Source organism: Quercus robur, chromosome 4 (genome assembly GCF_932294415.1).
Source record: "Quercus robur chromosome 4, dhQueRobu3.1, whole genome shotgun sequence".
In the NCBI taxonomy this organism is placed as follows: Eukaryota; Viridiplantae; Streptophyta; class Magnoliopsida; order Fagales; family Fagaceae; genus Quercus; species Quercus robur.
Genome location: NC_065537.1, coordinates 26,864,495 through 26,878,543, shown reverse-complemented (window position 1 = coordinate 26,878,543; position 14,049 = coordinate 26,864,495). Strand labels below are relative to the sequence as shown.

The 14,049-nt window shown below is 36.9% G+C and overlaps 1 protein-coding gene across 1 annotated transcript; it reads left to right on the top strand.

Annotated features, from left to right (window-relative positions):
* The first annotated feature begins 11,079 nt into the window (after nt 1–11,079).
* LOC126721039 (uncharacterized) lies at nt 11,080–13,297 on the top strand. The gene has a single exon (XM_050423998.1). The coding sequence runs from the start codon at nt 11,262–11,264 to the stop codon at nt 12,993–12,995; it is 1,734 nt and encodes a 577-aa protein (XP_050279955.1). The 5' UTR covers nt 11,080–11,261; the 3' UTR covers nt 12,996–13,297.
* The last annotated feature ends 752 nt before the right edge of the window (nt 13,298–14,049 follow it).

Genomic DNA, 14,049 nt, shown 5'->3' with positions numbered 1-14,049 from the left:
ATAAGAGGAGAGGTCCAGGTTGGGAGAGAAACAAAAAGAGAGAAAAATCATCCAATTGTACCATCTTCCTCGAACTGAACCCAAGGACAAACACTTATCTACTTTTTAAGCTATTTGCAGTTGAATATTAATCATTTCGCATAGAGTTTTGATCTGACTCTCATCTCTTGTTTTATAACGGATACTTAAAGGTTGACCTTGCATACCATCTCTAGAAATCAATTGTGTAAGCGAATAGTAACTAGATTAAAACCAATCATAATTATCTGATCTACTTTTTTCCCACCACACACACACACACATATATAAACACAAAATCTCAAGTTTGGAAATCAAATAATTAAAATGGTTTCACAAATGTATTTTTGTATTAATAAATTTATAGGTACAATTCTCTATATTTAGATTCTAATACAATAAAATAATCATCTAATTTGTTCTCATGGGAAAAGTCTTTAATTCAAGCATTTTTGATGTAGCCTTGAATCGAACACAAGATGTCCTCCAATTAGATTAGAAAGTAGATTGAAAGGTCTTTGGAAAGGAATTGCGATGAATCTCTAATTGTGTTATTGTCTGAGATTTTGTGTTTTTCACGTTCTCTTTGTGTTATCTTCAAATGCTATTGATCTTCAAAGATTTGTGGTGGAACTTATTCAATACTTTAGAGCTTGAATTTGATGAAGCTTCAATGGATCAAAGTCTTTGAAACTTGATTCTAGTAAAATTTTGAGACTTGGAAAAATAATTTGGATGAATGTTCTTCAAATATTCTTTGTCTTCGAGGATTTGTAGTGGAAGTTCTTTGGGGCTATAGAGGTTTGAATTTGTAGAGTTTCACTATTCTGTAGTCTCTTGGCATTTCTGGAAGCTTTTGAGCTTGATTCCAATGAACTTTGATATCTAAGAGGATGATTTGAATGATTTTGCTTCAAATATTCTTCACATTCAAAAGTTGAAGTTCTTGGAAGTTTTGGAGCTTGATTCCAATTGAGTTTTGAGACTAAGGAGCGTCTAAATTTATAGGATTCTTAGGGGAGATGTGATGAAAGATGATTGGCTACCATTGATGACATATGTCATAATTTAAATGAAAGTTCTTTATGTCTTGTTCACCATGAGAGGAATGGTATTATTTGATTAGCCAAAATGTCTTAATTCAAAATAACGCATGGCAATATTTAATTAGCCAGGGTCTTGGAGATTTTAAAAAACTCAACCCACCACCCAGGGACAGAACCAGGATTCGAACCTGAGGGGGGCAAAGCTTAAAACAATTTTTTTTTTTTTTTTTATGAAAATAAAAACTAATATCTATTTCATATTTAACAAAATACTACATATAAAATAAGTGTTTCTTAAACATTTCAACACATTTATCAAAATAGAACTCGGCACTATTTCAGAGGAGATCCAAAAATATATATATTTAAGGGCAAATCTTAATTTTTCAAATTACATATGTATACCAGTTTTTTTTTTTTTTTTTTTTAACTGGGGGGTCTATTAGGACCAAAATTTAAAATTTCAACATATATATATATATATATATACAGCTTTTTTTTTGGGCGGGGGGGGCACCACCCAACCCAACCTGCCACCACCCAACCCAACCTGCCACTTTAATAGTTGAATCCACTTAACTTGCTTGGGAATAAGTATCATATCCATGTAGGGAAGTGCGAAGCAAAGCGGAACGAGCGGTTTGAGCAGATTGAGCAGGTTGTTACACAAGCCTACTTATAATAATAATGCAAGCACTTTTCTGTTAGAATTTATGAAATCTCATTCTTATTTTTGTATGTTGCTATTGAATTCTATTATAGTTAAAACACTGAGCCAGAAAGTTATTCATTTCTTGTTGCAATTTCGTTGATACTAATTCATGGATATCCCTTATTTAGAGAAGTATGATCCCTGATGAAATATTAATTTGATATTAGTTTCCAAAGCATTTCATCATCATATCAGTAGATATAACCCAGAAAAAGCCACTAAATTTAAAGAGATTATATTAAATCACATTTTAGTTAAAGAACATGGCAATTTTAAACCAAACTTTTATAGGTTACACATCTCATAATACTTCTTTTTTCTTTTTTCTTATTTTGACAAACACATCTCATAATACATTAACGCTAATTCGGAAGGACAGTAACAAACACAATAATATGACTCTTCCTTTTGATGCTTCTTTTACATTCTAGGAAACATGGTATTTGGGAATTTATTTTCCAGGATTAAAAAATGGTCAATTTCTTCTTCACAAAAAAGTTAATGACATTTCAAGGAAGGTTTATGCATGGTTGGTTTAGGCAGGAAAATTCTTGCACCACTGGGTGCTATTGAAGCCGAAACTAAAGCTTTTGAGGCTGGTATTACTTTTGCAAAAGAGGTGGGTATTAGAGAATTTTTTTTGGAAGGTGATTCTAGCACCATTCAGGCCGGTTGAACTATAGGCCCCTAAAAAAAAGAAACCCCACTGGTAAAAACAATATATATATATATATATATATATATATATATATATATATAATATTAATCTATATATTTTAATTACAAAAAAAAAAAAAAAAATCATTTTATTGGTCAATAGAATGCATTAAAAAGGTCACATTATATCTGAAAGCTCAAATTTATGTGAAAACACAAGAGCTGTTTAGACTTCCAAATTAAAAATTACGGTTCGATTGATTTTACTCTAACTTAAACTAAGTGTGGAATAGAGTAAATGTGAGTGAACAAACAATATAACTACTCTAAGCCATATTCATCAAATATCAACAATAAAATGAAAGCTAAAAGAGTAGGGAAAAAGAATGCAAACACAAGATAACACCCCGATGTGTTATCAAAGAGGAAACCAAAAAATTCGGCAAAAAACCTCTCCGCCGCCCTCCAAGCGGTAAATCGATCTACTAGAGAATGAGTTGAAGTACACGAATAATAAAAGATCCTCCAAACCTAGTCTATCACATGTACTTGATCCCTCCAAACTCCTATTACCAATTGACTTGACGAAGCCTTGTCTTCTTTAGCTCTCCGGATCACGCAAATCAGCCTGATTGCATCCACCAAAAAAATGGCTTCTTCCAATACTTCCTAGTAGCACCAAAACCTCACTTTACACTCAAGATGGGTGTGGTAAGTGTTTGGATTATCAACCTCTCAAGGATTTGGATATGGAGAGGTAGGAGTTAAGGAAAACCACAATGGATTTTGTAGAGGATTCTGGGTATGACAATCTCTAACTCTCAAGGATTATAGCTAGGGTTTTCTATCTGAAAAAGTACTCCTCACAATATGTGGGTAATGATGTTATATATAGTGTGGGTGAAGACATAATGGAGTAGATATGCCAAAATAGCCAAAAAAAATGTTTTGCGGATATCTTGTGGGAATGCCTTATCCGCGAAATACTCGTGAAAACTAGCTGTCATGACTCTTCATATTTTTGTCATGTGCTGAGCACATGGCTTCAATTCGTGAGAATTCTTCTCACGAGCTACCCACGAAAACTCCTTTGATCTTCTATTTTTTCTTGAGTCTTCACACTCTCACTCACACACAACCCATACAATGAAATCCCACATGAAATATAGGGTACATAAAATTGAACAAAATTACAATCAAATTTGACACGGAATTAAAGCCAACACAAAATAGTTGTAAATCACAACTTTACAACATCCTAAAATACAAAAGATTAAAAACAAAAAAAAAAAAAAAAAAAAAAAAAAAAACAAAAACAAAAACAAAAACAAAAATAGTCAAAATTCGACTAACAAAATAAATTATAGGAGACAAATTCATTAACTCATTCTTGAAATATGCTAAAATCAAAATTAATACCTGAAAAATTCATTAATAAATAATAATACAATATTGTAAGTTTTAGTTAGCTCAACTAGAAAAGTCTCTTATTGGTGTTTTGATTTAATGATAAAGAGTTATCATAAAAAATGGACGCTATAAGTTGAAACTCTCTCAAAAAAAAAAAAAAATACAACATAAATGTCTTGAAATATGCTAAAATAGAGATTATAAATTTTTGAAACAGATATTATAAATAATGTGTTTGAACTTTGTGAAAGAGTGTAATTAAATATGTGTGTGTGTTTTAACAGTTAGTTTCTTTCTAAAACTTTCTCCAAAAAAAGAAAAGTTTCTTTCTAAAAAAATATATATATATAAAACAAAAGAAAAAATCTCCATCTCTCTCTCTCTACCTCTCCATCTATATTCTTACATTTATTTTCTTCATCTTGATTCTTAAATCCTTGATCTTTCTCTATAAGCTTTCTTTTGTTTAGTCATTCTTTGCAACAACTTCACTGCTTTCATAGTAGATTCAAGATTGAAGAGTGGCGGTGTGGGCATAGCAGAGATAACCCCTTTCTCCTTCTTTGTCTTTCCAAAATGTTCAAGTAAGATTGAAGAGCATTGGCTTTTTATTCAATTTCAGTATTTCAAATTATATTTTTAAATTTTTCTTGACCAAAAAAAAAAAAAAAAGTTTTCTCTCCCTTCGTAGGAGCGTTTTCTCTCTCTAGATAGAGTTTGTCTCTCCCTTTGTTTTTCTATAAAGGGTCTTTTCTTGGCCTACTCATCCAAGCTGGTTCGGGTAGTAGCCTTTGTAGTGCAATTCCATGGAGCAAGAGGTCTTGAATAACTTTCAAAAGCTACAACTAACAAAAGAGGAGGCAGATGATATAGTTCTTACAAACGTTGCTAAAGCAAAGCTTCTTGAAGAATGCTTGTTAAGCCTCTTTGGGCGCCTTCTCACGGATTGACAACAAAATCAAAGAGCTTTCTAGAATACTTTAAAGATAGCGTGGAAGATGGGATCAGACTTAAGGATCGTGGAGGTAGGGAATAATGTTTGGCAATTTAAGTTTGGTTCGTTGTGTCAATTCGAGTGGGTTGAAAGAAGCGGTCCGTGGAATTTTGAGATAATCTCCTCCTTCTATGTCGGTGGAGGAAGGGGTTAACAACATCAAATATTTCTTTTACCCATGCTCCTTTTTGAGTTCAAGTTTGGGGTTTGCCATTTGAATATATGTTTGAAGATTCTGGGAAAGACATAGGAAGCAGACTTGGTAGAGTTCTTGAAGTGGATAAAAGGTCACTTCAGGTAGAGCAAGCAAAGTTCATGAGAGTTCGGATAAAGATGCCCATTGATAAGCCTCTTAGAAGAGGGGGGAACATCACCAACATGGAAGGAGAGAGATGCTCAATCATTTTCAGGTATGAACGTCTCCCTACCTTTTGTTATATTTGTGGAATTCTTGGGCATGATGATAAGCATTGCCATGTGAGTCATATGGAAAGTGTGAAGGAGAGGCAGTATGGAGAATGGCTAAGAGCTAGAAGTGTGGTAAGAAGTGGTAATGAAAAAGGAAATGGCTGGGACGATGGAAGTTCGAACAACGTAAAGGGTGACCTGTCCAGTTCTCGGCCAGAAGGTATGGTGGAAAATTCTAGTCCTTCAGTTTTTTCAAAGGGTGACGTAGTTTATGGACGGAACAGTAGCAGTGGGTTAAGTGTGAAGAAGGCTGTGAGCTTCGAGACACTAACAAAGGATCCAATTTCAAATCTGAACGTGGGTGACAACTTGAGCGGATAGGACAAGGTTGATAGGGCAGCACGTGGGTTACAGGTTGGTCAGGAAGCTCGGTTAGAAGAGAACCAAACTAATATCAGTTTGGCTGGAGGGCTATCCAAACCGTGGGAGAATGCCAAGTCAGCCATTACTATAAGTAACGTTGAGGCCTTGTAGTGAAAGGTCTGAAAAGTCTAGCCCAACTAAAGCTTTAAATGAGACCAATAAAGAGAGTCACCCAAACGGAATGGGCTTAAGTTTAGAAGCTGTAAATGAACCCATATTTAGAGGTAAGTGGAAAAAAATTGCTAGAGAGAAAGGTAAAGCCCAAGAAGAGGATATGGGGCTTAAGGGTCCGGATGTAGGAAATAAAAGAAGAGATTGCATGGAGAATTTAACAGAAGCTAAAGGAAGAGTTCAAAAGAAGGTACATAGAGAGGAAAGTAGCAATAATAGCTCAGATTTTCTTAATGAAATGGCGGTGTCTGCTAAGCAACACCGCCGAGAAAAATGAGGGCCTTAGGATGGAATTGCCGAGAGCTCGGGAACCCTCGGTCAGTTAAAGTGTTGCGCAATTTAGTGCAACAATGGGATCCCAACTTTGTTTTTTTATCAGAAACAAAGCTAAAAAAGAAGAGTATGGAGAAGAAGAAAGGAAGTGTTGGTTTTATTAATGGTTTAGTTATTCCAAGTCATGGAAGAAGTGGAGGCCTGGCTTTTTTGTGGAAGAAGGAAATCACTGTTAATGTTCAGAGCTACTCAGATAGGCATATTGATGCCATTATTACCAAAGATTCCAGGTTTAAATGGCAAATTACTGAGTTTTATGGAAATCTTGAGGTCCATAGAAGAAAGGAGTCGTGAGATTTATTAAAAGCTCTCAGTAAAAAGTTTCAGCTCTCGTGGCTGTGTTTCGAGGATTGTAATGAAATCGCTTTAGCTAGGAAAAAATGGGGGGAGCTTGAAGATCTCAGAGACAGATGGATGAATTTAGGGAGGCAATTGATTGTTGTAGGTTTATGGATCTTGGGTATTGTGGTCCAAAATTCACATGGTGCAATATGCAAGATGGAAGAAATAGAATGTATCTTCAATTGGATCACGCTCTAGTTATGAAGGAATGGAGTGATCACTACAAGGATATGAGGGTACATCATTTAGTGGAATCTGCTAGTGACCATTGTGCACTCTTGATCACAGATTCCATTGTTTCGCAATGGCCCCAGAAAAGAAGGTTTCAGTTTGAAGCAATGTGGACGAGAAGAGATGACTACAGGGACATTATTAGGGCAGCATGGAATGATAGTGTAAATTTGTATAATTCGAATGGCATGTTGATGGGACTTAGGTAGTGTGCTGATGAATTATCACGGTGGAGTAGGTTGGTGTCTGGTTTGGTCCCAAGGCAGATTCAGAATAAAAGGAAAGCCCTTAATGATCTAGTGCTGAGAGATAATGATGGAAGTAATGGTTATGAAATTAATAAGCTCAAAAAGGAAATTAATGACCTACTGGACTGTGAGGAGATCATATGGCAACAAAGGTCTAAGGTTCAATGGATGAGTCTTGGGGATCGCAATACAAAGTATTTTCATACAAAGGCCTCCGGGAGAAAAAAGAAGAATACTATTTCCAAGCTTATGGATGATAGGGGGATTTGGAGAGAGTCAACCTTGGAAGTGGCTAAAGTGGTTGTTTCATATTTTGAGAATCTTTATATGACTTCCCATCCTGAGAGGATTCTGGAGGTGGTTGAAGCTGTTGATCCTAAAGTATCAGATGAAATGAACCAAATTCTAATCAAGCAGTTTACAAGAGATGAGATTGAAGCTACCCTAAAGCAGATGCATCCGACCAAGTCTCCCGGCCCAGATTGTATGCCAGCTATCTTTTATCAAAAATATTAGGATATTGTGGGTAATGATGTTGTGGGAATGGTTTTAAATGTTTTAAATTCCAATATTTCTATGACTGATATAAATAAAACCTTCATTATGCTTATCCCAAAAACTAACAATCCAGCTAAAATGACTGACTTTAGACCGATCAGTCTTTGTAATGTGATCTATAAACTTGTTTCTAAAGTCTTAGCCAATCGCCTCAAATTATTCCTTCCTCATATTATATCTGAAAATCAAAGTGTCTTCCTTTCTGAGAGGCTTATAACTGATAATGTTCTTATAGTCTTTGAGCTCATGCACTATCTAGACCACAAAAGAGATGGTAGGGATTGCTATATGGCAATTAAATTGGATATGAGTAAGGCTTATGATAGGGTGGAATGGGGCTTCATTGAACAGGTTATGAAAAAGTTGGGTTTCCATGAGAGCTGGATTTGTATGATTATATGTTGCATTAATTCTATTTCCTATTCTGTGCTTATTAATGGTGTAGCTTATGGTAACATTATTCCATCGAGGGGTCTTCGTCAAGGAGATCCCCTATCTTCTTACTTGTTCTTACTTTGTGCAGATGGTTTTTCTTCTCTTATTAGTAAGGCTGTAAGAAATCAGGTAATCAGTGGCTTATCCATTTGCAGACGCTGCCCTAAGATTACTCATCTCTTCTTTGTGGATGATAGTCTACTTTTTTGTAAAGCCAATAGCCAGGAATGTCAATAGTTAATTGATATTCTTCGTTTGTATGAAACTGCCTCGGGTCTAAAACTCAATATAGATAAGTCCTCGGTTTTCTTTAGTGCCAATACAGATGAGGAAAAGAAAAATGAGTTATTTGAGAGTTGAGGGCCTATGCAAGATTCTAGGCATGGTAAGTATTTGGGTCTCCCCTCTATTATTAGAAAATCAAAGAATGAAGTTTTTGCAGAGATTAAAGAAAGGGTTGGAAGAAAGTTGGCGGGGTGGAAGGAAAAATTTTTGTCTATAGAGGGTAGGGAGATTCTTATTAAGGCGGTGGCCCAAGCTATCCCTTCATACACTATAAGCTGTTTTCAATTACCTAAGGGTTTGTGTGATGATATAGAGGGTATGATGAGAAGGTTTTGGTGGGGGCAACGTGGACAAGACTCAAGAATTGCGTGGGTGAGTTAGAAGCGGTTGTGCAAATCTAAGCTTAAGGGCGGGATGGGCTTTAGAAACCTTCAAGCCTTCAATATGGCCATGCTAGCAAAGCAAGGCGGGAGGCTTCTCATGAACCCAAACTCTCTAGTAACTTGGGTTTATAAAGCTAAATACTATCCCCATAGAGATGTCCTCAATGCTAGTTTGGGATCTAGACCATCCTATGCTTGGAGGAGCATAATGCAAGGGATTGAGGTTGTTAAAAAGGGTTCGCGTTGGAGAGTTGGCAATGGAAAGTTGATCCATATATGGAAACACAAGTGGCTGCCTACCCCCACTACTTATAAGGTGGTCTATCCACCTTGTAGTTTTGATGATTATCTCATGGTTTCGGCTCTAATTGATTATGAAACTAGAAGATGGAGGGCTAATCTTGTTAAGTCAATATTCTTGCCTTTTGAAGCAAAAACGATACTTAATATCCCAATTAGTTATAATCTTCCGGGGGATAAAATTATTTAGGCTGGAAATATGAAGGGCGTTTTTACCGTCAAAAGTGCTTACTATGTAGCTCTCAATATGGTGGATTTGTCTAAAGAAGGAGAAAGCTCTTGCGGGGACCCTAGGAAGCGATTGTGGAAGAAGGTTTGGCACCTAAATATTCCATCAAAGATCAAAATCTTTGCTTGGAGAGCATGTGTTGATGCCCTTCCAACTATGGTTAATTTGAAGAAAAGAAGTATTGGAGAGACTGATAATTGTCCTTGCTGTGGAAGAGAAGTGGAGTCAATTTTTCATTCCATCATTCGTTGTGAAGTGGCGAAGAGGGTGTGGGACTGTTGGGATATCCAATTTGACGATAATGGGCAAGAGCTGTATGATGTTTCTGATGTTGCGCTGTAAATCATTGATAAAAGATCAATTCGAGATCTTGAATTGTTTTTTGCTTTTGCTTGGTCAATATGGCATAACAGAAATTCTATTGTTTTTAAGTCAATTTGTAGATTGCCGAGCCATATTTGGGGTTTTGCCATTAGATATCTTCATCAATATAGGATGGCAAGGGTGGCGGTGAATAAGTATCAAGTTGTTGGAAATGATGGGTGGACTCCTCCACCTCCTGAAGTGTTCAAGGTGAATGTTGATGGGGCGATATCAGAGAATGGGAGAAACTCTAGTGTTGGGGTTATTATTAGAGACTTTTGTGGGGTTATTACAATAGCTTGCTGCAAATATTTCCAAGGCCATTTTTCAATAGCTGAAGTGGAAGCTCTAGCTGTGGAGGCTAGAATTTTACTTGCTCATAACATGAAGATATCTCCAGTTATAATTGAGTCAGATGCAGTTTCTACTGTAAGTGACATTTCTGCAAAGTTTGTGGATGGTAGTCCTGGTCAGTTGTATCAAGGTATTTTTTCTTTGTTGAGTTCTTCAACCAGTTGGAAGATCAAACATTTGAAAAAGGAGTACAACAAAGTTGCCCATGAGTTAGCTCATATAGCTAGAGTTAATGAAGCTTCCTAGGTATGGGTGGGGGATTATCCTTCTGTTTTGCTTGAGCTGGTTCAAGCAAATTGTATTGGGTAGTTTAGTGTTCGTTGTCTCTATCTCCTTTGTTGTAATCCAATTTCTTCTGTTTGGTGATTACAAGTCAAAGCTTTGTATCGAAGAAAAAAAAAATCTTGACAAGACAACACACTAGTTGATTGGCCCTGCACAGTACACACAACACAGCATAGTCTGCACAAAGGTGAAAGGCTAGAGGCCCATAGCTCACAGCTACCCCCACAAATTAACCCACCCACACTATACGCACAAGGCTACACATTTTGAACAAAGGTCATGGCTCACAGCTAGACCCCACACACACTAACCCACCCACACTCAATGTATAGTTGTATACGCGCATATTCTATCTTTTACTTTTATTCTTTTTAATGCAAACTTTTACTTTATCAATTATTATAAGTTATTACACCAATTAATAATTTGATGTATATAATATCAATTCATTTTTATTATAGTAATACTAATTTATTGAACCATTTAATTAATATTTAAATATATAAAAAATGCTTCATTTAAAATTTTCACTTAAAAGGCCTCCAAAGTTGTTAAATTGGCCTTGGTACCATTGTCATGAGTTTCATAATGTCACCTTCTCTCACGTGCGTCGATAAGATAATAGGCCTGCACAATTTTTAGCAAAACATGCTCTAGGCGTGGTTGATTATTCAGCTTAGATTAAAGAGTGTCAATATTTTTTAAAACAAGCTCTTATTCATGATATATTTTCATCTTTAAATTTTGAATGAAATTGTTATCTCTTCCATAAAAATAAACAAATAAATGAAAGTTTTCATGATTTTAGCATCAAATATTATATATATAAATATATATATATATATATATATATATACACACACACAAACGTGGCAAACAAAGAAAGAATGCTGTCCATTCCGTCTTCTGTCTTTTCAGTTTTCCCTTTTGGAGCCAAAAAGTGGGCTAAAAAGTACATAAAACTTTACTTTTAACAAAAGAAGCCAAGAAATTAGAGTTCTCATCACCACTCCAGATTTGTCATAGACCAACCAAAATTTCTCTGCCAGACTCCGAACTCCCCCAATTCCCAAAAGATGATGGAAGAGAATGAAATGGAGATGGAACAGCTACTGAGTATGGGCTTTCCAGACGAATTGGCAGCCCAAGCCTTAGCCGCTACCGGCGGCAAATCCACTCTCAAAGCCACCGAATGGATTCTCAACCATAAATCCACCCCAGCCGCCGCCACCACCACCACCACTTCTACTCCTCCTCCTCCTCCTCCTCCTATCAACAACAACAACCCATCTCCATTCCAACCCAAACTCGACCGTTTCTTCCACTTCCATTCCAAACCCTCCACCACCAACAACAGTTCCCCACCACCTCCCAACGCCGCACCTCAACAAGAACAACCACAAAAATCAACAAATCCAATCTCCAAGCGTCCCAAACTATTACTCTCAAAAAACCCACTTCCACAACAACAACAAAACGACAAGCCCCACGAGCCCTTAGCAGAGCGCATGCGACCTCGTACCATAGACAACGTTGTCGGGCAAGACCACCTTCTTGGCACAAACTCTCTCCTTCGCTCCGCAATCCAATGCAATCGTCTCCCTTCTATTGTCCTCTGGGGTCCTCCTGGTACTGGTAAGACCTCCATTGCCAAAGCCATTGTTAATTCCTGTTCTTCCTCTTCTTCTTGTTCTTATAGATTTGTTTCACTATCTGCTGTTACTTCTGGGGTTAAGGATGTTAGGGACGCGGTTGAGGATGCTAGAAAACTAAGAATTTCGTATAGTAAGAGGACTGTGTTGTTTGTGGATGAGGTTCATAGGTTCAATAAGTCTCAACAGGACTCTTTCTTGCCGGTTATTGAAGATGGGAGTATTGTCTTCATGGGTGCCACTACGGAAAACCCGTCTTTCCATTTGATCACGCCTTTGTTGTCTCGATGTCGGGTTTTAACTCTTAATCCCTTGAAACCCCATCATGTTGTGGTCCTGCTTAAGTGGGCCACGGACGATTTGGACAAGGGATTGGCACGGAGTGTAGGGATGCGTGTTGATGTGAATGAGGAAGCTGTTGAGTTTATATCTGCGAATTGTGACGGTGATGCTCGTGTGGCATTGAATGCTTTGGAGATTGCTGCTATTTCAGCGGCTGCCCGGGTTCATGGGGACCAATCTAAAGGTGTAGAAGGAGGAACCCAAGGTGGGAATTTGTTGGAAAATGAGGAAAATGGGGTCTGTTCTTTGAAAGCCATTGTCACACTGGATTATGCTAAGGAGGCACTTCAGAGTAAGCATCTTGCTTATGACAAAGATGGTGATGAGCACTATAATCTGATCAGTGCACTTCACAAATCTATGAGAGGAAGTGATGCAGATGCTGCAATTTATTGGTTGGCAAGAATGTTAGAAGGAGGCGAACAACCTCTCTATATTGCACGGAGATTGATAAGGTTTGCAAGTGAGGATGTTGGGTTGGCGGACCCATCTGCACTTAACCAGGCTGTCGCATGCTACCAAGCCTGCCATTTCTTGGGAATGCCTGAGTGCAATGTGATTCTTGCACAATGTGTGGCTTATTTGGCTTTGGCTCCCAAGTCTGTCTCTGTTTATCGAGCTATAGAGGCTGCACAGAAAGTAGTGAGGGAATCAGTTGGACAGAACGAGGGAGTGCCTCTTCATCTGAGGAATGCACCAACGAAGTTAATGAAGGAACTTGGTTATGCTAAGGACTATATATACCCCCCTGATAATCCATCTGCAACCCAAAGTTATCTGCCACCCTCACTACAAGGGTACAAGTTCCTTGATTAGCCTAACAGTAATAAAAATGATGGATGAGAAGCGATTTAGTTAGTGCAGGAGTTTTTGGAGCTACTACTTTGTGTTGGTTTGATACTCCTTACATTTCCCTTTTTGTAGATTCTATGTTCGTTATATTATATTGGTACTTGTTAAGCATCAGCATGTTTTCAAAATTACTAACAAATATGTTGAAGAATGTAGTAGAATGTTCAAATGTGTGCCAGATACGTTTTGACTTTCGTATGAGAAATGATGGAATTTGGGCCCACTACTTGACCTGGCTTCTGAAATCTATATTTATGTTGCTTGAAGTTTCACACTATCTATTTACCTAATTAATTAATTTGATTGGTTCAAGTTGTTGGTTTCTTTAATGCAAGAGACATCTTCTTGAAAAATCTCCATGAACAAGAGAACTTCTTGTTATGTGTAAGAGGGAAATTTTTTGAACCAGATTGGGGAAAGACATCTTCTTATTATGCTAGTGGTTTCAAGTTTCAACAATCATCTGGTGGAAACTTCAGAGGTTTGGACTTTGCTGCAACTACGTTGCATATGGTAACCAAACAAGTTTCCAAACATTTTGTGGAGGCATTAGGATAGAGTTTGCTGAAAGAACTTCTGACACTTAACAATGTGGAAATTTTGAAGGGAAAATGTGGCGGACATTTTTAATCTCCTGGAAATGGTTAAATTTGGTGGAACAAGAAATGTGGCATTATTTGTTGAAATCTATAAGAAATTTTGAAGTTACTGTTTTGATAAAATAAAGTTTTATTATAGAATTTATGATATCTTAAGTCTATTATAAACATTCAATGCCTGAATGAAAATGTACAGTGATTTAATAAATTTACTAAGTGATTTTGTTCGCTCATGGGTATACTCCGATTAATATTTCCAGTGCTTTCTTGCCTTTACTTTTTCAACAATTAATTATTGGAGGTCTTTATTTGTTTGGAAATTTGATCCTGGTGGATGTTTTAAAATTTGGATATGGTAAAAATATTTATAGATATGTTGAGAGAAAGTGCTTGTTTAATAACGAGTGGAAATTTGTGGA

What these genes read in the sequence shown, in the direction of transcription:
- LOC126721039 (XM_050423998.1), top strand. Translation starts at nt 11,262, where the DNA reads ATGATGGAAGAGAATGAAATGGAGATGGAACAGCTACTGAGTATGGGC.